The sequence below is a fragment of the Aspergillus puulaauensis genome, chromosome 4, assembly GCF_016861865.1.
Source record: "Aspergillus puulaauensis MK2 DNA, chromosome 4, nearly complete sequence".
In the NCBI taxonomy this organism is placed as follows: Eukaryota; Fungi; Ascomycota; class Eurotiomycetes; order Eurotiales; family Aspergillaceae; genus Aspergillus; species Aspergillus puulaauensis.
In genome coordinates, this window is record NC_054860.1 from 2324107 (window position 1) to 2347937 (window position 23831).

The following is a 23831-nucleotide window of genomic DNA, read 5'->3' on the forward strand; positions in this document are numbered from 1 at the left end:
AGGTGAATATCAAATTGGTCCTCCGCAGTCAAAATGCAATTGTTTTTGAGAGCCCAAAGTACGGCGATGATGAATTGTTGGCTGTGCCTGATGACTGGTTGGACAAAAAGGGGTGCCAATGACGTCGATTCTGCTTCACCCGCTTTCTTCGATTGCTGCCTTCGTTTCCAGGCCTGGTAGCTAGGACCCTGATGCGGTTAGAACTCTAGGGCTTCAGACCTGTGTTGCTGAGTCATCCATGTGGGCCGTGCCTTCCCGAAAGCTGAACCGCTGGACAGAGCGCTGCCTGAATTTTCCGACAGCAGCTGACTTTGAACGCCTTATAGCCTGGGGCACCGGGACAAGATCTGCGGAATTGGCGCTTTTCGTCTCCCCGAACCGGTCATTACCGCACGTCTGCATAATATCACCTCGTCCATTCGTGGTCTCGAAGGATAGATTGCTTCCAACGTCTCAAATCTCCGCTCTTCCGAGTCAATCCTCATCAGCTTCAAGGTGAGCACATTTATTACCACAACTCTAGATTGACTGCTTCTTCTCCCCGCTCAATTGGCGCGAGGGATCACCCACTGAGCTCTATCCGGTCTTTCCATCCTCCGTTGCTAACGCAAGATTATGGTGAAAAATTAGCTGCCAGACGACAATGCTGTACCGACAAACCGCTGCTCGCTCTGTCCTCAGGGCCATCTCGAGCTCAAATGCCTCCGTGGCCCGCTCGTCGCTGGTGAACAATGTGTTCAAGGCTCAATTGACATCTTCCGCTCGTTCTCCCGCCCGCCCGAGTGTTTCGTCAAGCCTTGCTCTAGCTCCTCGCAAGCCTGTCACCACCGCTCTCGTCCGATACGCGTCTACTTCCCCTAACAAGGTGAGGGAACTACTGCTCGGCAGTCTAATTATGTGGACAATTGCTGATCAAGGTTGCGTTCCAGAGCGATGAGGATGTTGATGTCATGGCTGGTATCAAGGGTGATGCTGTACGTATTCGCTCCTATATGCTTCATTTTGAACAGTTGCAAACGTCTGGCTGTTCTCTCGACGCTCGGTATCATAAACTAACGTTAATGGTGTCGTGTAGAAAGTTATTAAGCAGACTTTCAGCCTTGAGGATGTCCCCAAGGATGCCCTTTACCTCGGCATTGCTGGTGTCGTGCCATACCTCGTTACCTCTCTAGAGACCGTCTATCTTGCGTATGAGATTAACCACGCCAACACTACCGGTGATGGTCTTATCTTCTCCGGCCAGAGTGCCGAGCTTGCGCTTCACATGCTCGAGTCCGTTCAGGTTGGATACGGCGCGGTGGTGAGTACAACCAAGAAGCTCGGGCTTGAACATTGAAGCCGAAGCGTGGAAGCGCCAGAAACAAATGTTGATTGATATATATACAGATCCTCTCTTTCCTTGGAGCCGTCCACTGGGGTCTCGAGTGGGCTGGTTACGGTGGTCGCACCGGCTACAGACGCTATGCTGCTGGTGTCATTGCCCCCGCCGTTGCCTGGCCTACTCTGCTGCTCCCCATTGAGCACGCCCTGATCACCCAGTTCCTTGCCTTCACTTTCCTCTACTACAATGACGCCCGGGCTTCCGTCAAGGGCCTTGCTCCTCACTGGTACAGCATGTACCGCTTCGTCCTGACCTTCATCGTCGGTGCCAGCATCGTTGCCACCCTCGTCGGCCGTGAGCAGATCTCTGGTATCGTCTCCAGGGACCACAACATCTCCGAAAAGATCAACGCCCTTCTCTTCCTCCAGAAGAAGGAGAAGGAGGAGGCCGCTGCTGCCCTCAAGGCTGCTTCCGAGGAAGAGGAGTCTGAGTAAATTTATCGGTATATAAGCGGTTTGTGACGGATTAAATTCTCGGTAGATCGTGGTGTGGCTGTTGTTACCAGCAGCAAGGTGTGACAGTATAAAGATGTCTCTATTTCCTTTTTTTTTGTCATACTCGAATTTCTTGTAGATTACGTGCGGAATCAACAATCCAGTTAACCCTGGTGTTCTCTTTTGTCAACTTATCCGATAATTTTTAACTTCAGCGACTCTAGGATTTGTAAAGAAAATGTTGGGGAGGTATGGCAATCGGCAAGATTTAAAGCTAATATATATTTGCTTACCCTTACCGAGCACTGCGTTAAACCAACCATGAGACCCGAATTGCACATCAAGTTGGCCCCCCAGATCACCCAAAACAACAATCGCACAAATAAATAAAAAAATCTCTGAAACTCGGCAATCGTAAACCACGGACATGAAGTAAGTTCCTTTAATCGATTCAATGATGTTTCGTTCCGGCACGAACTCCAACCTCTCTTGGCGGGGCCAGCCGAGTCCCCAATTTCGGTTCAGCGATTGATAAGATCCGATCATTCTCACATCATCCACCCTCCACATTCCGAGAATCATTATTAAAATCTGTCCACCGTCTCCAACTCCCCAATTACCCCTCGGTCGACAGCACGGATTTAATCCAGCGAAGAGGATATATATAATATTATACCTCCTGGGGGTTTTGGAAAGAAAATTAGGGAGTGATTGGGTAACGCGACGATATAATTATAACATACCCCGATATATACGGTCAGGATGCAATCATTCATCAGCCGCGGTGTATCGCTCTTCACCCCCTCCCCTTCCCCCTCGCAGTCGAAGCCCTCTACGCCAAAACCCGAAACGAAGCGCACGATAAGCAGCGCCGAGGATTTCATCAAAGCGCCGCTTCCCGAAGCACTCTTCAACAAGACGGACCCGGCTACGGACGGCGAGGAATGCGAACACGATTGCGCGACGTGTACGATCCGGTACCCTGCGAAGTTTGAAGTGGATCAGGAAGATGAGTTATATGGGCATGTGAATGGGTGGGCGACGCATTTGCTTGTTGCGACAGGGAAGACGGACTGGGTGAGAGATGTCGCGGATGAGGAGGGGAGTGTGATGGAGGCTGTTGAGAAGGGCGGGGTCTTGCCGGGGAACGGGGTGAGTTGTTCTAGTTTCGTATCTGCTCCTATCTCCATGCTATGTTTGTTCTACGCTCGAGCAACGTAGTACGGCGTTGTTGTTGAAGGGGCTTGCTAATGACGCATATGGGCGACCGGGTAGAATTTAAAATTGTCGGCAAGCAACATGCCTGTTCCGGATGAATATCACGTCCATGAGAAAGGTCAGCAACCGACCACAGTACTCCTTCTGCCGAATTTTACGATCATCGACCATGTTACGCCGCAACTCGTGCCCGACATGATTCGGAACTTCGTAGACCCTGCTGTAACGACGACAACGCCGCTGAATGGGGCGCCACCAGGGCAGGCTAGCAAGGAGGATAAGGACGTTGGAACGGCGACCGAGGAGCAAATTATGACGTCTCTCCGGTCACGACCTTGCCCGCATGCGGCGGTGATTTTGCTTTGCTCGCATAGGACACGAGACGCAAGGTGTGGTCAGTCTGCGCCGCTTCTGAGACGAGAGTTTGACCGACACCTGCGTCCGCTCGGCCTGCATCGGGACTTGGATGATGAGCGGCCCGGAGGCGTTGGTGTCTATTTCATCAACCACGTCGGAGGACACAAATACTCGGCGAACGTGATTGTGTACCGGAGACGAGACTTCGACTGGTACAAGGCTACGGAAGCTCAACCTGCAGAGGCCTCTTCAATAGATGCTGCGGATGAGGGCGCTTCTCAGTGCATTTGGCTGGCGCGGGTGAGACCAGAAGATTGTGAGAATATTATCCGGTATACCGTCCTGCAGGGGAAGGTCGTGAAGCCAGGGACGCAGCTTCGAGGAGGTTTCGACCGAGAAAGAGGTTTGATCAGCTGGTAGATAGACATAAAAAAAGCCATCTAAAACTAGATATAGAACGACGTGACTGTCGAATTTTGGAAATGCACTGGGTTTGCATACCACCTCACCTTCCGTCACCTCTCACTGCCTTGGCGTAGTTGTACCATCCTCAGCCGAGCTGCTCGGCTCTCTCCAATGGTCCATGGAGTCGTCGTTAACCCAGTCCCAACTCTGTTATTGACGGACAACGACACGTCCTCCTTTCTTATCTCCAGCTGTCACAAACCAATCCGATAGCTGAAGTTTCTGGGAGAAGCTGCCAGCAAGTCAGCCTCAATTCTCCGTGAAAGTCTAATGGAGTGCGTGTTACCTTCCCGCTTGCATCATCGATCACGAATATTTCAGTTTTCAGATGAAGCAAGTGTAGCTCGCGTTCCCAAGAGCAAGCCGTATGACTCCGCATCCACTAAGAATCGCGACCTCGTCATCCGCCATGGCGTAGTTGCTGGACTACACTTTCGCCGTTTCATATTTCGACCAGGATGTTGAATGTGCTGAAACGGAAGGTTATCCCTTGATGGATGGATATTCTCAACGAAGTTGTCGAATGCAATCATGCGACGATTTCGCCGAAGGATCATCGCCGTTGAAGTGCGGAGTCCTTAGAGACATGGATCATAAGGCCTCTAACCCGTACAATACCGTTTCATTCTTCGATAAACCGGCAAACAGCCTCAAATAGTGAGTAATCCTCCGAAATGAGAAGGATACACCGAGTAACTTAACTTAATCCTGGGCGACTGGGCGAGTATGTAATCCCTACTAGTCTGACTCGGGTAGTTGGCAAGCTGTACTAGTAACTAATACTAAGTGTCGAAGTGGACTGTGGGGCATAACGGAGCAGACTCGAAGGAAGCGCCGTGGACCTTCCCAAGAGCTAGTCTAGCCTACCAGTAGCACCAAGCAGTGCCGGGCAGGCTCCAGCAGTCCAGCTAGACCGCTAGCACATGCTCCAACCTCCGAGGAGAAACAGGAAACCTGCAATATGACGACTGGGGCGGTCATCGGCTAACAAAGCATAAACTTTAGTTTACGATCGCGCTGGGTGGGTAAGAGAGCCGAGAGAGTTTCGACGGCGCCACAGTCACACCTAAATGTACTAGGTAGTAGTACCTTGAAGTTAAGCTCTGCTGTCACTGTCAGGCTGTTACAGAGGGGGGACGACAGATTCAGACGCCACGGGCGTGGGGTGTTTTGGAAACTGGGCTGAGGAGACAGGGAGAGACGACGGGCGATAGCCGACAGCCAGTTGGAAGAGAGCCCAGTGCCTCAATCGGGCATGGTCCGGAGGAGGACAGCCGGAGATTTACAGCGAGTGAGCTGCAGTGAGTGGGTGTACGGAGTATGCTTGGCGGATCTTCGGTTTTGTACGACAGATTTAGAAGCAAGCTGGAGAAGTGAAACTGTGAAAGAGAGGATGCCAAGGATGAGGGAGCTAGAAGGTGCCCATCCAAGGATTTCCCGCGGGTGACCCAAGGGAAAGGCGATGGGGACGGGAAGCATGGACCTGAATTCTGTTGTTGGAATGGCAAGAGAGTTTGGCTACCTGCACGATGTACCATCGCCTTGTCTGGTTCCATCAGTATTATCCAACCTTGGAGAAGCCGAGGCCCTCCTACGCTTTCCAATCTCGCACTCTTCATCTCCATTCTCCCCTCGCACAATTATCGGGTCCAGAAACCCAGGCCACTGGCCGGGGTAGATCCTATACTTGAACTGGTAGTTGTCTTTTACGGTTTACTCGGTGTCTGTCTAGGTTTCGTTGAGCCTTCCCATTCCATCCTCCAGTGGACCCGGTGAGATTATTTGATAATCCTACTGGGAGAGTTGCTGTCAGTCGCTTGTCACTTGTCAGTACGTATGGAGCTAACTAGCCACAGGTGCTAATTTCCTAGCCCCACGAGCACCTCAGATCCCATCGTCCGAGATTCTCCATAACAGGGTATCGAAATAACAGCAATTTGCAGTAACTAACTAGTCCAAGTTGCGACTTACGCGGCGCTTACCTTGGGAACTTGACCGTCGTCACAACCAGCGAAGGAGTCCAGACGATCGGAATCACCCAGTCGTCATCAAGGAAATCGGGATCAGCTACTAGCGATGCGGGGAGTTGGGGACCCAAGTCAACGTGGCCGGAAGATCGATCCCATGAGGAGCTGCCAATTAAAACTCAAACAGAATGACCGCAGTCACTGTACCTTAGCGGCGAAGTATGTCTGATAGCTATCCGACCACTCGTGTGAGTAGACTGCAAAGCACAGCAGGAAGTACGTACCAGAAGTTCATGCAAGGCGCATCTTAATTTCAAGGATTGTTCAGTCTCCTTGTCTGTCTGCCGTCTGCCAGGCTGCCTCGCTCCGTCGTCTGCAAGGTATGTCCCCCTTGCGGCGTATACCCTGTCATGAAACACCGGAAATGTTGTCCTTCCATCTATGGACGGTTCTTTAGGCTTCCTATATCTCGATCAGGGAGTCCGAGAGCAACTTTAACCCCGCATAACCCATCTCGTTTAAACCGTCCCTGATCACTAAGAATCGGGGCTCAGAAAACGTCACCCCACCTGGAGGGCCGGATAAAAGTCCTCGAGTCTGGATACAGATAGTAGAATTCCTCCCCCCAAAACATGCAGGAGGCAAGTGGCGCCGAGATTCGAGACAAGCACGTGAGTTTGAATACGAAGATAGATGTCCATCATCATTCCCCGTTCTCGGAGGCGAAGTTTTATTATGTATAAACCACTCTGGGTAGGAGTGGTCCCATTGAAACTTGTGCTAGAAATGGAAAGTAGTCTCCAGCTGTGGAACTGCGACAAGGTTCCCTGTCATTTGACGCCGCGGGCTGGCCTTAGCAAAGTTAAAGCTTGGATAGCGGCTGTTAGCTCCCGCAACTTCTCCCCGATAGGAGATCGAAAGCGAGATTTCAGACTAGGCTCCTGCCATGACGGGAGTAGTGTAGATATGTCGATGTACATCGTATCCACTATCAAAATGGGTGCCTGAGGTATAAACCAACAACCCTCTGCGCCAGAGTGAATCCGGTTACCTGGGGGGCGGAACTGTAACGTCTAGACTTTCGAATTTGCAGGGGTTGGTCCGGAGTATGAGGAATGGGATTTGAATTCCTGGAAATGGTCTGTAACGAGGTTAGCACGACGTAAGAATGGCTTGATTGGTAGCCTCGTAGGACTTCTGGAGGGATAGAACTGAAGTCTCACCAGGAACAAATACCCACCCACTAATCACGATGGGTTGTCCCTTTTCTCCTTATTATTATTTTATCAACCCGATCATCTAGCCTACTCGAGGAGGAGACTAGCTCACCAAGTTCCCAGCCTGGAGCAATCAGGTCAAAGACCACAGGGATCATCCCAGTATCGCATCTCAACCTGGGTCAGAAAGAACGAAATGAAGCCGTTTACCTGAACTGTACTCATCCCAAAGTCTGGTCCGTGCTTCCCTGCCCTGCCCAGGCCCCGCAGCCAAGCAGCCAAGAGAGGCATCTCAGAATCAGATATGTTTCCAGCTTTCCAATAGGTTACAGCTGTCTTGGCTGTTGTCTCTGCCTTGATTTTGGAATGCATCCTGATTCCTGAATCCTGAGAGACAGACAGAGAGAGAGAGAGAGAGAGAGATCACGCAGATGGGCGAGACTGCTGCAGGTGAAGTGACCCACATTTAGGAGCTGGAGCCAATTTGGTTCCGGTGTGCAAACAGTGTCCAGTGTCCACCCATGGGGGCGGATATTATTATCGACGCCCAAGGCAGAAAGGAATCGGACTTGTAGCCTCGTAGCCTCGCAGGAAGGCCAGTCCAGACATCGATGATCGCTGACACCTACCTACATAACCCAACCTTGGGTTCTTGGCAGCTTGTGGTGGGATTCCTGTCCTGCAACACGGCCACCTTCAATCCTGAGTGGCTGGTGCTTCCCCGGAATCTTCATCCATAGACGCGCTGATTGACGAAACTGAAGAGCTTCCCGACCTGCCTGGTTGCTTCCTGCTGGCTCCTAGCCTCCTCTCCCAACCAACCAGCACTTGATCACTGCCTTACCAACTGCGCAATGCGCATTCCTGTTGGACCGCATTGCCGCAGTCATCTTACATATGTTGACGCCTTACTGATATCTAAATTCAATCGCAAGGCGTTTGTTCTTGCTCACATGGAGCAACGAGGTACGGCCGATTGCACGCCACATTCGTAAGGGCGCGGCCGCGCGGCACTGTTGAATCTACCACACTTCATGTACATATTTGTACATGGGATGGGGCCTGTGGCACATTGTTGAGTGTGGAGGGCAAGGTAAGTAAATTCTACTTGGGTTGTATGTTTCGGGTAGGAGGCAGCGCTCCGAAACGATCTGTCTCCAGCCAAGTACAACGTGCTAGGTTTGGCTGTTTTGTTTCTTGAGTTAGATCCCGGCTCTCTATCCCACTCTCTCTGGGTTTCTCGCTCTCCCACTCTCTAGTCCCTAATGTCTTGCTGGGTCCATCCGGGTTTGGTGTGGAAATAATAGTTCACTAATAATAATGGGCCTCCACTGTCCACTTCCAGCCTCGTGTTTGTTTGGTTGAAACTTGACTGGCACCGTCAGGAGAAGTGGAGCTCCCCAAACTGTTCCCACAGCTTGTCGATCCTTGGCTGACGTCATACACGAGGATGGCATTGGTGTTGGTCCTGTTGGAGCTATTCTGGGATTATTATTGTTTTCATTATTAAACAATTAGAATAACGTGGTTTAAAATATGGAGAAAAGGAACGCATTATTATGTATATGGATACCGGAGTCCTTGTTCTTGACATGATCGGCCTTCCATAAGTACTGTTGTAAGTACATAGGTACCACTGATAGTTTACTGGTTTGGCTGGGTAATATGGTATTTGAAGGTGTCAAGTGAGGTGAAATTGGTATGAGACTGGGATTGGCTGCCTTCAGCGGTGGGTGTGTGATCGCCGTCTGTGCTTGATATAGCCGCGCCACACGTTGACTATACCAGATCCGCCAATGACCCTCACGTTCACTCTCGATACATTCCATATTAATCATTTGGTGTTTGGTGTCGCAGCCACTTCAACTCGACGTGATCTCGATACCCCGGTTTCGGCCGAAAATGGTAGAGCAGAGTATGCGAAATATTCAAAAGTGGGGCAAAATTCAGTCAACTGTAAAAAATAATATATGGTATCAAACGTTGTGTGACAAAACGCCTCTCCACTGCCTTTTAAACACAAACCATCCAATTAGCGCAAGCAGATAAACAAGACAGGTGATATCGAGAGGCTCGGATTATAAACAGCTGGCGGCTCAGAAAGGACAGGTATAGTCAAAAGAAACAAACAATTCGGCAGTTTCATGCTGGTAGAAAACATTCGTGACAGCGTAGCACGTAGTACTAATCCGTAGCTCCAAGGAACTTTCGAGTTCCTCCCCTTCCCCCTTCCCCCTCAACGCTGGCCTGGTTCCGGTGGTGTGGGCCGATCCGATCACTTCTAACAACCCGTTCCAAGGAACGCAAAATCCGTTCCCTCTGGTTGATCCAACAGTCTCATAGCAGGAGGTTTACATTCGAGAGAAGATGCGTATGGGGGAATATATGGCTGGCTCTCCACCGGCGGCGATGCGTAAACAGGTTGCTGGCTCTCCACCGGCGGCGATGTGTAAACAGGTTGCTGGTATTCAACTGGTACAAATCCCATACGGTGTGGGTCATATCCCTGGTGATGCTGTTGCTGCTGCTGTTGGTGGTGGTGGTGGTGATGATGCTGATGCTGATGCTGATGCTGTTGCTGTTGTTGCTGCTGTTGTTGGATCATGTGAATAAATTGCTGCGCATGGTGGACCTCAACGGATGAGGTTACCGGGATGCTATGTGTCGCAATCGGCGGCTGTTCTTGCATCGTAACAGGGCGCATGGGTAAGTTCTGGTGGGGATAGAATTCGTGGGTAGGTGTGGGGGCGTTGGGGTAGTAAGCTTGTTGAGTAAGAAGATATTGTTCGTTCGGATGCGAGCTCGTAACGGGAGTAGGATATGAGTGTTCAGAAACTGCGTCTTCTGACGGCGTTCGAGCCAGTGATCCAGGTGGGTGGGAGCGGTGCTGGTGCTTTGTGAGGGTGGTTTTGCGACAGAAGCTTCGCCATCCAGATTAGCTAGTGAATTTTGAGTGGTATAATTCCCAATCTTACCTTCGTTCGCATGCCGGTTCCTGGCATATATAAGGACGTTTCCCCGTATGAATCCTGCGATGGCGGGCTAGACTCGAGGACTGGAAGGAATTCAGCAATGGCCTTTAAAGATAGTCGGAATGTGGGGGTCATACATCGGAAAAGGCCTTGTGGCACCCTTCATGGTCGCAAACATGAGGTTTCTCTCCCGTATGTGTCCGGGAATGCACAGTCAGCGCACTTCTTTGGATGAAACTCTTATGGCAGTCTCTGAAGTTACACTGGTACGGTCGCTCGTTGGTATGTATTCGATAGTGCCTGCAGAGGTCTGACTTGCGATTAAAAGACTTGGGTTCTGTTAATAAAAAGGATGGCAAATAGAGCGGAAGGATGGAGAGTCCATTACCTTTCCACAATGATCCCAGGAACAGTTGAAATCGCGTCCGCTGCCAGGTGCCATGGCGGGAACGATAAGAGACAGCGGGAGGAGTGAAGATCGGGAAGTGCAAAAGTGTGGGGATGGCGCTCAGATAGCGACGATGGGATGGACCGAATTGAGGAAGCGAAGACGATGGTCCAGAGGATGGAATACAGGAATCGGAATAATTCAAGGTCGGTAGAGCAGGTGGCAGGAATTAAAATAAAAGAGGCAAAAAGTTACGAGGGGGGGAAGCATTCGAGTGGCCAAGTCAATGGCGGCGGTAGAGGGAGACAAGAGAGAGAAATAGAGAGGGTCGGATGAGCGTTGGGATGGGGAAGCGACGGAGGGTCGATAAGAGAGAGAAAAGAGAGAAAGCCACAGGAAAAAGGAATCACAAAAAGGATCGGGAAAGGTGACAAGGACAAGGTTATCAAAGGAAACTTAAGCCCAGGATGCGGCGTTAGGAGGGTCTGGACAGAAAGACGAAATGACCGGCAAAATTCGAGGAATGATGAATCGACGGGGGGTCAAGTCACGGTGCTGGTGCTGACTTTGAGGCTGGAGCATAATATATCAAGCTGGCCGGTACTCGCGAGCAGACAGGGGACCATAGGATGGGTAATAATAGAATAACAGGGAGAATAATACAGGGTAATATATATAGTAAGCTGCGAAAGGTTGCAACTCGAGCGCGGTGATACGACAGAGCAAAGGACGGATTGGGGTGGGGGGAGGAGCCGAGGAGATGAGGGCAACAGTATAAATAGAGGCGAGAGGACGATCAGCGTGAGGGAAAAAATGCGGAGTGACTCTCTGGAGAGTGCTAGGGGAGCTCTCTCTCGGTCTTTGCTTCTAAAGGGAAAAAAGCATATGCCGTGTATTTTCAGGCAGCACTGAGGAGGAAGTACCTTAGTATCCTCGCGCTTTAAGTAACTGGCAGGCAGGACCAGACCAGACGAGTGACGGGAGAGCTGCGACTTTTACTTGCGACTTGGGAGAGGATCCTCAGGCCAGAATAATCGCCCAGGCCGGTTAGCCCTGGATGACCCTGGGATTATCTCGTCCCTTGGCTACTCCAGAGTCCAGAGTTGAGTGGAGAAAAGAGGGAAAAAGAAATGAGACCAGAGACTGAGAGGAACTTGAAGCTTGGGAAACTGGAACCGTATCATCGAGCGGCGTAATTTACCGAGTAATCGAGTAATACTTGGTACAGAGGAAAGAGCAAAAACAGAGAAGGCGAAATATACTTATTAATAATTGTTGGGCAAAGAGGCCGTCGATTTATTAGTATTATTAGTATTATTATTATTATTATTATTATTATTATTGGAAAGTTGGAAACTCCTGAGCAGGCGAGTCTGCGGCGCTGCGCGAGAGAGGGGGCACGCCCAGTGGCCACTCAGTGACCAGTAGTGGCACTCACTCCCACCAGGAAAGAGCGACGAATGTTATTAGCCAAGTCGGACGATTAGCGCTGGCAGGCAGACGCTAGGTACAGGTTGACCCATATTGGAACCGGGAGACTAATAAACGCTATCTCTCAAACTGACAGCTGGGCCTGGGTTCCAGTTTGGTTCCAGTGGGACGTGCCCGGGGTAGACGGAAAGTCTAAGGGAGAGGCCGAGAGTTGTACCACCCATTCTCCTCTCGGTCTCCCAAGCAAGACTAGCACCGCGAGCATTATTGAACGAGGTCCCGCCTTCCACCAGTCACTGCCCGCGACGGCGCCAGGAGGGGGACACCAAATCCCCACCCTCCTGCAGTGCCTGGCCAAACTTCACTGAGTCTTCTTGTCTTGTCCAGCCCAATCAGCGGCGGCTGAACCCGAGGCTGGAGGCCTGGCGCCAGTTGGACATCCTAGGCTCAAGGTCTCTCGTCCGGGGACAGTTTAGCCTCGACCGCCGTGACACTGCGCAGGCTTGGTTGGAAACTGGCTGGCAGCAAATCCGTCAGTATTTTTTGCGACTCGGCAAAATTACGCGCAGATGGTGTGTGTTGTTTTATGTTTTATCGAGACGCCCACGTCTCATTGAGCCATTCCCGGGACGAAGACCCGGATAGTGTGACAGCCGGTGGCCAGATTAGAGTTTCATGACATGACAGGAGCATCGCAGCCTGAGTCTGGCTATGGACGATCATCGACACCGCTGAGATGGTTCCAAACAAAGGCGACGACTCCACACAATGGGAATGAAAGAAAGGAGACAAAAACAGAAAAAGTAAGGAGTCAAACTTTCCAAATCCTCGGGAGAGGAGGATGCAGCCTAAGTGATGCACAAGAAGCAAACAAAAGTCAAGACTCGTCGCGCTCATGCAACTCCCACATTTTGACCTTTCGGGAATGCAACACTAGAGCCACAGTCAAACGGGTTGCCTCCCCCTTCGCTCCGGGCGATTACTGGCTGCCCATTGTTGGCTAGGAAATCAGGGTCCTGTAACCCTGCCAGCTATCAAGGCCTTTTCGCTCCGCTTATAGGCCAGGAACCTAACGTCTCGAAAGAACAGGGATCTCCAAGCCATCAAGTCTCAGAGGTCTAGAGCCATATGAGGGCCCGCTACCGTTCGAGTTACTGAACATCTGCCTTGACGACTGGAATTAACGACGGTATAATTAGTTGTGACTGATAAGCTGTACTACTCCAAAGCAGCCACGGTCGTTCTCTCCGGCCTTCTATTCTTGGTACCGAGAACAGCCGCAGTATTAATACGGGAGGTTGATAACTGAACATTATTCTCTTGCAGGTTTCAACTCAGGCTGCCGAGCCCGATACATCAGAGGCGAGCTCCGATATACACGGTAATTGATATGTGAACCATCTACCGGACAATGGCATCCGCCGTTTCGGATGCGATTGTTGCAAGTGGACTCCGAGATAGAATTTAAACTTCCAACACGTCTCTCCGATTTGAGACCCAAAAATGAAAGACTAGGCCCAGCCCCATGTCTGACGGAATAACAGTGGCAGACGGCCCCTAGAGATTAATCTCCACGTGGCTGTGTTTCGAATCGCATCTGCTATCAAGTTTCAATGCTGCTGCGAGCGAAAGTCGGAGTCTCGGACACTTCTATGAAAGTACCCTCATCCTCGATCGCCACGCAATCTCGGGATCCTCCCCCATCAGCTGGATGCACTAGATACTTAATAATAAGATTATCGTAATCATTTGGAACAAGCTCACACTGATCACCGGTTCAAGTCTGAGCCACCTGGACCCAGAACTCCAGTCATCCACATTATCACGCATCCATCACCCAAAGTGATCATCGTCAGCGCGGCATGCTGCCTGCAGAATCCTACGAGCCACCGTGAAGCGTGTCTTGCAAGTCTCGACGTGTTTTAAGTAGTAGTACTATTCCTGTCACTCACCGGGGATGTTGCCAACCCGTCGATCTCAATATTTCTTGGCGGTGAACGAAAAATAAAAGCCGCACTCATCGGCGATCAGCCAAATTACCTCTCATTCAGTGTATTATTCCGGACCTCACCGATTTAGTACGGATTTAGCCCTGCTGTCTTGGATGGAGACTTATCAACGGAGTCTGTGGGACAGCGGGTATATCCGCCGGCCATTCAGAGCGTGAACATTGCAGACTTTCACACTCTCGCCTTGTTGGTTATGGAGTCTTGACCCAAATCACGAAGTCCGCCTCAGATAAGGGCGGATAGTTCGGATTCTGAGTCTGATAGATCAGGAATCCAGAAGTTAGAAAGCAGAACCCCAGAAGTCAACTGCTAATGCCGAGGACGAGACAACGAATCGGCCAAGCAATGATCCTCGTTCAGCCATGTGATGGATTTACCTCAATCATTATCCGCTTGATCTGATTTGTGGCTGCGTGATGGGAGATCCAGCTCCAAGGGATCCATGAAGAAACATCTCCTAGTACGCAGCACAGGACTCAGGAGTACTACATTAAGTTCTATGTGGAGACCTCCGCATAGGATCGGTTGGGAAGGAGACCAGTCGATACACGAATAAGAGGCAACAGAGGGAAAAGACTCGATCATCATCATCCCCAAAGCTGGAGTCCTGAACCCAATTCCTGTTCAGGACCTTGTTGCGAGTACGGAGAACATCGTTGATGAGTAGTTGGCGACAGTATCCATTATTCGTCACCATCTTACCAACCCCGTCTGACACCCTCCCCAGTCCTTCCTGTTGCGCTTGGTGGAGAGGCTCAAGGATAAAGATCAGCAGACAAATAAGAAAATAGGCGCTTGCAAAACAGGAAACGCAGAACTCTCTTGATCAGCCTTTCGATGTTCGCAGGGCGGCGGACGAGCGGAGGGTCATTTGGACTGCCAACGTGGGTGCTCAAGCCCTTTGAAGCCACGAACTTCATTCCAACTCCTCATTATTGCCACATGGAAGACGTGAAAGTGGCTCATGGGCCAGTGGCGATCGGTGATGGGATTTTTAGCTTGAATTCAAAATGCTGTGGTTTTTCTACAACTATCCAATGTATGCGTATAGCACTGAGCTCAAACTCAACGCATGTTAACCGCAAACAACCGAGTAGTTACGTAGCAGTAAGCAATAGCATAACTATTTTCAACAAACATTTACAAATATCGCTCGATATGAAGAATAAAAAAACGGATTATGGGTTAATTCCGGCATAGTTCCAGCGCCCCCAACAATAACAGCGCTGGTTCTACAGAAGGAAGCCAGAAAGGCAGACGATCTCGCCCTGTGCCACACCGTCTGCATCACCATTGGCACATGCGTCTATTTGAAACTCTTGGGGTGCGAGGCCTGCCATTGACAAATGAGCGGTCGTTGCTACCGTTGGAAAATCCCGTCTATTTGGCGCAGTCGATGCCACAAATTGCCGGTTCAGTTAGGTATCTGATGTGATCTTCGGGGTTTGAAGCTATACAGAAGTACTTTGCAGTGGCCAACCAAGTACCTCCCATCACTACTGTATGTACCGTATACGGTAGCCCATTCGGGCTTGCATTTACCCCGAGATTCATCCGAAGAAGAAACAATGTTTCCTGGAATCTAGGAGTATACAAACGAAGATCCAAGAGGGCCGTGAGCTAATTATGTGATATGAGTGGACCACGATTAAGTTCATTCAATGTGATAGACTCGATCCCAGCTACCTGGTCATTGGCCCTGTCGTTTAGCTCCTTGGTGGGAACTGGGAAGTCCAAGACCTCCAGGGCTGAAAGAATCATGCGCCAACTCTAATTGACGGTGTCGTTCGTATTCCTCGCAAGGTCATCTTCCTCCTTCGCTTGGGGTGGATGACGGCAGGTGCTGAAGACATACGTATGTTAGGAATCCTTCGATGCGGCATCCCTCCATCTTCTCTTCTCATCTTGTCGCATTATCAGAAATATCACGCGCAACCTGCGTCATTCGTTAGTTCAATAGACATTCCAAATCTCCAAATCGCCGCTGAGAATTCCAGCTCCTTGGCTGATTAAAGACGAGAAGCTAGTCATGGGCTCATCGGAACTAGCGATGGTGACAGCAGTGCGCTGGGAGAACCAACGAACCAGCTGCCTTCAATCTATCTCAGAGCCCATCGCCCGTCGAGAGCGCTAAGGTATCACCCCCTTGACAAAGACAAGAGTAGTGATCCCGAGTTCCAGCACACGCTGAGAGATGTCTGTCATTTTTTGCGAAGCGCTTTGCCAGTCGCCGGGTCGGAAAAGCGAAGTCATCCGTCTCTACCGGCTCTTCCACTCCTTCCACGGTCATCACACATGCTGGAATTGAGAGCGCTATTGGCTTCTCTGTACATACTGGCACTTCTGTACCCCGCATTTTTGACTGTCCCGTCCTGCTCAGACTTGAAGCGACATGTCTCACCGTCGAGTCTTAGGCTCTTAGCCTTTGTGGCTAGGCTGGTGGTCGGCCGAAGCCTTGCCGCTGGTCAGCCCCGGAAACCATCGCATTTTCCGCCTTCCAAGACCGCCCGATGGCATTAGTGCTGACCAAATGACTCGCAGCAAACTCTTCGAGTCCACGCGGGTGCTGATCGAGCGGTTATCGCCTATCTCATACAGTACCCATCCCGGGCCCCTAGCTGGCAATCCATCGAGCCAGTGAGACCACCGCAGATCGCTTATGGGACCAGTGGGCAAAAAAACAGGGAAGCCAGCAATGGAAACGGTGTGGATATTGCAGACGCGCAGTCGGCCTCGCAGAAAACGACTATTCCAGCAGGTCTTTCGATTTTGTTCACTCTCATGTCTCCGCAAGTTGGGGATAGAGTGGCCAAGTGTGGGGGCCATTCGACCTGGGCAAGGCGCCGTCCCATGGCGTTTGAATCAGAAATGCTTTGGTCCTAGAAGTGAGCAATCGTCCCTATTTCTCGGTGCTTGCAATGGAATCCACGACTAGTCTTCAGGGAAGCCAATCCATGGTCTTGAAATCAAACACAACCGTTAGGATTTGGAATATACCAGACCCGTTCTCGGCAGTCCATAACTACCCTCCCCACTAGGTTCTCACAATAACGGGGCAGCAATTGCGTGAGAAGGCCTCCTCTCATGACCAACTTGGGAATCTGTGCCCAATTCCCATGATTATGCTGAATTGTCGGTGAGCTCAGCTCTCAGTCGCAGATAGGAGAAGGACCCAGCTTGAAACGGGGCTTCTGATGATCATGTTTATCTCGCATGTTCTAGCTAACAAAGGGAATCCTTTTCGCCGAAGAACAGCGATTCAACCCCTTGCACGCATCATCAGTCTTACCAAGACGCTACAGAGAAAAAAGAAAAGAAAAGAAAAGAAAAGGGGGTTATCGGTCTGTTGGTCATGCCAAATTGGTTTGGTCAAATCCGCTCCAAAACCATCGAGTTCTTCGAGTGTGAATAACTGAAAGCTTTTTACTATCATTTTTGCCACTCAGGCTCCGTATTTGATCTCTCGGATGCGAGTTGACGATCTTTAGGGGCCTTGTGATGGAAACACCCAGCGAGCGCTGCATGACGCGCTTGGAAATGAGGCGACCAAGTCAGGCCGTTAAAGGATTCGCCGATAAAATGCGATGCGCTGGCCGAAGCCTCGTCAGAGATCCGCGCATTTCTTCAATCTATCCTTCAAAATTTCGGTGTGTAGGAGGTGTACTGCAGGCTACGGAGAATATTCTATGCCGGGTGCGCCTGTGACTTCGGGGAAAGACCATGAACAGTTAAGGGTCGGTCCGTTGTGGAGCGTGTGTATCCACGTCGTCTCTACAGCCTTCGCAAAGGTCACAGACGAGGGAGAATATGTAGTATTCGGGTTTCTTGCCTTCCACGCTCCCACTAAAATCATAATGATCATGTCTCTGCATGCATAGTGCATACCACCTTTACCGCGGCATATCGGAATTGTCCTTCAACATCAATACATCTTGTTACCAACTTACCATACACACAGCCTTTACCCTTTCAAGTGCTCAAGGCACGTGTTTCGTCAGTTCACGAATACCTACATTGCCCAGGTTTAATTTTTATTTAATATATGTTTCTTTGCTACTAAACAGCTCTAGCACAAGCAGCATACTTCTGGCGGCCTCTCCGCATTTCGACCCCCCAATAGTATTCCGGGGTCTTGGTGTACGGCAGTGCGGAGAAGCCAACACCAACCCTCCCTTGCTGAGCTCGATGCAGGACCACATGGCGATGGAAATTATACTTGACACTGGTGGCTGGTGCCAATCAGCCGTCTTTCTGCATGGCCAATTTCACCCCTGGCGAGTTGATCTCAGAATTGGTGGGGCATTTGAAACATTTTTGCCCAACACCAAGACACCATTCAATGGCCTCTCCAAACCTTTCAATTCCTAGGAAACAGCACTGAGTAATTAGGCGATGGCATCCCTCCGGAACAGGTCAGACCACTGAATTGAACAGACAGTTAGCCGATCTGGTGACCCAATACAACCGGTGAGCGATGAAAAGATTAATATATTAGTTCTGATTCCCAGCACCAAGAGTTCCGCGGACTCGCTTATTTACTTCTGTAGCTCAACCCCAGTCAATACAAAGTCTAGACTGCTCGAATACGAGGTAATCGATGGGCATCCCCGCCTCCTGACTGCATCCTTCTTGTCCTCCAATGCGGTCATCCCGGTATATAATCTACCCCAGATATTGTCGGTGTGGGGGATGTTCGGCTAGTGCAGAGCAAACCAAGTCCTCATCGTCTGCAAGTCTGACATCACAATTCACAACATATCAAATGACGCGGGATGATGATTGTGATGATGAGACCGTTCTGGCTCGATGGATGCACTAGCTTTTAGCACCTAACAGGGACGAATGAGCCCACTCGGGTCCCAATTCCTTGACCAGAGCCGGCTCGCGAGTCTTCGAGCTTCTGACAGACCGAAACTAAATTCTTGACGGAGTTTACCAATCCGAGAGAGCCGGTGAGTGAGCGCCATGATTGCTTTGTTTGACAAAAAAAAAATTATGGCTGTTGTACCGAAGAGATGGACGCGATCAACAATGATCACAAGCCAGTTGAGCCTGAGGCAGAATGTTTATGTCATCCGATGCGCCAATCAACCCCAGAGTTTCGGACTGCAGAGTTCAAGGATCGGGTCGACGTCCAAAGTCCAAATCGCTTTGAACCACCATGCCCACGAGTGGGGTTGCGGACGTCGAGGACCAGGTCTTTGTGCTTGTGACGGGCGCCAACAGGTACAGTAAATCCCCTCCTCTCGCTTGCTCGCTCGCTCCGTTCTTTCGTTCGTGGTCCATTGTTCCCTGACCGGTGTCCCCTGGATGATTCCTTTTCACCTCCGTAGTGGGTTAGGATTCTCAACATGTTGTCGTCTGGCCGATGAATTTCTGGCCTCTCGCCAGAATGACCACCGGTCATTGACCGTCATCTTCACTACGCGCAGCACTAGAAAGGGCAGTGACACCCTCCGCAGTCTGCAAACCCACCTCCGCGAATCTGTTAAAGGGCCATCCGCCGCGGCTCGAGTGACTTTCGTCCCTGAAAATGCCGACTTGTGCAACCTTCTCTCCGTCCGCGCGTTATCGCGTCGCCTGAACAAGACATTTCCGAAGCTCGATGCAATCTTGCTCAATGCTGGTATAGGAGGCTGGACGGGTCTCAATTGGCCTTTGGCCATTTGGTCCGTACTCACGGACCTCGTTCATGCAGTATCCTGGCCGTCGTACAAGGTCGCGCTTACTGGCGTCCTAACAGACAACCAGACCACTACTCTCACGGATAAAGAGCCTCGTCTGGGAAATATTTTCTGCGCCAACGTCTTCGGCCACTACATGCTGGCGCACAATGTCATGCCTCTCCTCCACCGATCCGGCTCTCCCAATGGCCCCGGCCGCGTTATATGGGTTTCCAGCTTGGAGGCAGCCACCCATCTTCTCGATGCCGATGATATGCAGGGACTCCGAAGCAGTGTCCCCTACGAGGTGTCAAAGGCCCTGACCGACGTTCTGTCTCTCACCGCGGACCTACCTAGTACGACTCCCTGGGTGAAGAGCTACTATTCCACCTCCGACACTTCCGACACCGAACAAACCAACTCCCCCAATCGTCCAACCACATACGTCTCCCACCCCGGAGTCTGCAGCACAAGCATCCTCCCCCTCCCCGCAATCCTCATCTATGCCATGGCCGCAGTCACCTGGGTAGCCCGTATGCTCGGATCCCCCTGGCACACCCTCTCCACCTACCTCGGGGCCTGCGCACCTGTATGGCTCGCCCTCTCTCCACAATCCGACCTCGATGCTGCCGAGGCACCGTATCGCAGTCACAGCGGCGGCAGAGCAAAATGGGGCTCATCGGCTGTGCGAACAGGCGCATGTTTCCCTGCATCCACTGAAGTCGAGGGCTGGGGTTATGGCGGTGTTGTCGGTCCCGCCATCGTAGACGAGGATCGATCTCGTCGGAGGAAACGCGGCGCCACGGATCTTACCTCCGAGCAGAAAGAGCGGTTCGAGGATCTAGGGAGGAGGTGCTGGCAGCAGATGGAGGAATTGAGAAAGGAGTGGGATGAGCTGCTTGACCTAGAGGAGAAACAGATCCGTATTCAAGAGTAAGGCGCGTTTCAAATACTGCTCCTGCGAACTCGTTTGAACTTTCGGGTATATCGAATCCTTCCATATCTTTTCTCCGTTTCCTCCTTTCAAAAAATTAAGACTTTATATTACGAGGAAGGACCCCTGTACATTACGATATAGAAGACATTACGTCAGCAGATACTTAATAAATAATTACATTAATCAAGGACGTGCATCAGGAGTTCAACATCTTATTTCGATTCCCAGTTCTCATTTTCCATATTTACATTTCTCGTCCACGTACATCATTAAAACGGTAAGTAGTAGCCCAGTTACTCGACCCATAATCTTCCGGGCCAGGAACTGAAGCAGACAATAAAAGGGAAAATTCGAGACGAGAAATGAAAAAAGAAAGGCTCATGCCCTTGTATCAGTCACGAAAAAAAAGAAAAAGCAGGGAATGAAACAAGACAGGGAGAAGGAGATTATGTATGTATAAAACCATGACTCGAGAAAAAACAGACCGGGCCAAAGGGAGGATTCAAGGAAATGTAATGTAAGTGTCTGAATCCAAAGAATATATCAAGAAATCGATTACTAAGGCTGTAGGGAACAGAATTATGGAGCTCAATCTCAAGCATGTATTGGTTCCACCATCAAGGTGTTTGGAGGGCGCGAATCGAGCATCAGGTGAAGGCCAGAGAATTGGAAGGAAGAGGTTGGCGTCGATGGAGAGGATTTGAATACTTGAAATCGGCTATTGTGAAGGCGCAAATCGACTCCGGTTCTATGCAACTAGGGTGTTTCGGCGTAGGCGTGTGTAGGTGTTGTGATGAGGGTAGGAGGGGGGATGACGAGTCTGAAATGGCGTTTACATGATGATAGCAGGAACTAGATAGGAATCAGTATCAAGAGGGTTTCAATTGTGCAGCGGGCGAACTCACCATCAACGTTCTGTTTGATGCTCTTGTGCGGCAGGATCGAGCCGCCGTTGACATAGACCTCATCGGCAATCGTCACATCATCACCGAGCACAGTCACATTCTCCAGGCGTGCCCATCGGCCGACGGAGCTGTTCCATCCGACGATGGTAGACTTGATCCAGCAGTGGTCCTTAGCCTTGCTGTTCTCCATCAGGACGCAGCGCTGTAAACGAACACCGTCGCCGATCACGACGTTGGGGCCAATGACGACATTAGGTCCAATACGGCAATTCTTCCCAATCTTCGCAGACGGATCAACCATGACATTTCCGCCGTAGACGTAAGGCTCCGAGCTGGGAGCAAGCATCTTCGAGTTCCGCTTCGTTAGAGAGGTGAGGTATAGGCAGGTGCCAGTAAGGAAATCCTTTGGCTGACCAACATCCATCCAGAATCCTTCCAAATCAAATGAGTGAAGTTGGCCATCCCGGACGATGGCAGGGAAGGTCTCTTGCTCGATAGAGGTAGGACGCAGCTCAATGCGCTTCAGTACACTCGGGTTCAAGATGTACATACCGGCATTGATGCGGTTGCCGACGAACTCTACGGGTTTCTCGACGAATCGGTCGATGCGCGAGGGGTGGTTGGGCTTGTGGACGACAACACCATACTTTGAGGGCTCGTCCACCTTGGTGACGACAATGGTTCCTTCATCACCATGGGCCTTGTGAAAGTCTGCTAGTTGCTGGAATGGATAGTCACAAATGACATCGGAGTTCAGGACGAAAAAGGGAGAGTCGTCTTTTCCAAGAATGCTCTCCGCTAGTTTCAGAGGACCAGCGGTGCCGAGGGGTTCTGTCTCAACGGAGAACTCGATCTTGACGTTGTATTGCTCTTCGTACTATTCCGCCGCCACAAATGTAAGCATCTGCAGGTATTATATATTTAATTGGTGCCATGTACCTTCTTGAGCGCAGAAACCATAACATCTGGGCGATAGTTGACAGCTAGTACGATGTCTGTCACACCAGCAGCAGCTAAGCTCTCAACTTGGTGAAGGATCATGGGACGGTTGCCAAACTCGACAAGCGGCTTGGGGAGGGTGAGGGTCTAGCGACAAGTCGAACTGGTTAGCTCTCGGTCCATCGAGTTGCTCGGGGTTATTGAGCGTCGGGGGGCATCGAGGGGTTATGCTCACAAGAGGCCGCAAGCGGGTACCGAAACCACCGACGAGAATGAGAGCTGTCAAGGAAAGAAAGTCAGCTGGGGAATCCTTTCATTTTCCTATCGATTGTCAAGGAGAGTGTATATACCCTTCATTGTTGCGGTAGAGCGAGGTTAGCTCGGGGGTCTATTGTTCTCTCCGTGATCGAGTGACGGAGACGGAGCTTGGGCGGGGAATGCAGTTAGAGAGAAAAGACAAAACGTCCGCACGAAGCGCTGGCAGAGGATGAAGTAGAAAATATCGGTAAGCTGTATTCAATTGAAGCGATTGACCACCGGAGAAGGTCAGGATATAATCCCAAAGAAGAGGCCAGGAAGATGAACGGCCACCGCGGTATAAAAAGGCGGGAGAACACGTTGAGCGTTGAAGGCCGAAGAAACCTGATTGTATTGAAAGGTACCACCAGGTCCCAGACTGCAACCTTCTGTTTGCGGACAACCGCCACAGGGGCGAGTCCCAGTGATATTATTGGTCAGATATATTACCAGTACCTGGGCGGTACAGGATCAGGCGTAGCGTTTCCGATCAGGTGGCCTTCGTGGGGCTCAAAATGCCCCTGGATTTAATCGCTCGATAGCCTTGACATTCACAATTTCACCCAGCATTAACAGCATCAACGCTCAGCAGCATGATGAATGTTGACTGGTCTTGCTCCTGAAGGTTGACTGTGCAATTCCGAGATCCTGCTTGTGTCAGTCCACTGGCACGGGCGTACAGTTAGTATAGCTACAGCTCGTGACCTTGTCAACAGGAAAGTCATGCAATTCTTGGAACAAAGAACGATCACCCGCATATGATTAAGGGGTTCCAGAGTTACAGAGATGGAAGGACGATCGAGTGAGAGCCAAAAGCCAAGCAGCAAACAAAACATCATATTCGCCAGGGTGACAGTAACATCATTCATTTACTCCCACCCAACCAGCCGTTCTTCCGCACTCTTATCCATGGCTCCATGACATGCCCCAAGGGACCAAGGCTTCAGGAGACAAGAGCGAGACAATCTTGTTTCTAATTATAACGTCCCCTCCTGTGAATCAGGAGGTAAAGTCTCAGTTCTGCATGTCTTGCTACCACCGCCTGCTAAATCCGGAACAAATCGTCTGATCCACTCGTGTACTTTGCGCACCTTCACCAGCGGCAGATCATCATGCTTGGCCGCGTGGTTCAGAATGTCCCGCAGTTTGTAAATCCCACCTGTGTCAGTTGCGTCCACTTGTTGGCGGTTCAGCAGGTCGACCTTGGTAAACCCCCTCCGCAGACTCTGCCCATATACCCGGTCCCGGAAA

At 50.7% G+C, this 23831-nt stretch overlaps 5 protein-coding genes across 5 annotated transcripts; 3 read left to right on the plus strand and 2 right to left on the minus strand.

The window, feature by feature from the left end:
• Positions 1-238: 238 nt before the first annotated feature.
• On the plus strand, positions 239-1815 carry APUU_40941S (DUF3429 domain-containing protein; the record flags this gene model as incomplete). Its single annotated transcript, XM_041704069.1, has 5 exons — positions 239-495; positions 631-865; positions 930-974; positions 1076-1300; positions 1387-1815. The coding sequence occupies 5 exons, from the start codon at positions 239-241 to the stop codon at positions 1813-1815; spliced, it is 1191 nt and encodes a 396-aa protein (XP_041556691.1).
• Positions 1816-2577: 762 nt separating this feature from the next.
• On the plus strand, positions 2578-3810 carry APUU_40942S (sucrase/ferredoxin-like domain-containing protein; the record flags this gene model as incomplete). Its single annotated transcript, XM_041704070.1, has 2 exons — positions 2578-2967; positions 3091-3810. The coding sequence occupies 2 exons, from the start codon at positions 2578-2580 to the stop codon at positions 3808-3810; spliced, it is 1110 nt and encodes a 369-aa protein (XP_041556692.1).
• Positions 3811-9320: 5510 nt separating this feature from the next.
• APUU_40943A (putative C2H2 finger domain protein) lies at positions 9321-10453 on the minus strand (the record flags this gene model as incomplete). The annotated part of the gene is made up of 4 exons (XM_041704071.1): positions 9321-9960; positions 10015-10094; positions 10149-10340; positions 10400-10453. 4 exons carry the CDS (start codon positions 10451-10453, stop codon positions 9321-9323), a joined length of 966 nt encoding a protein of 321 aa, XP_041556693.1.
• An 8547-nt stretch (positions 10454-19000) lies between these two features.
• ERG27 (3-keto-steroid reductase) lies at positions 19001-20439 on the plus strand (the record flags this gene model as incomplete). The annotated part of the gene is made up of 2 exons (XM_041704072.1): positions 19001-19065; positions 19173-20439. The coding sequence occupies 2 exons, from the start codon at positions 19001-19003 to the stop codon at positions 20437-20439; spliced, it is 1332 nt and encodes a 443-aa protein (XP_041556694.1).
• Positions 20440-21271: 832 nt separating this feature from the next.
• Positions 21272-22640, minus strand: MPG1 (mannose-1-phosphate guanyltransferase; the record flags this gene model as incomplete). The annotated part of the gene is made up of 5 exons (XM_041704073.1): positions 21272-21291; positions 21345-22221; positions 22284-22430; positions 22519-22562; positions 22634-22640. 5 exons carry the CDS (start codon positions 22638-22640, stop codon positions 21272-21274), a joined length of 1095 nt encoding a protein of 364 aa, XP_041556695.1.
• Between the last annotated feature and the right edge of the window lie 1191 nt (positions 22641-23831).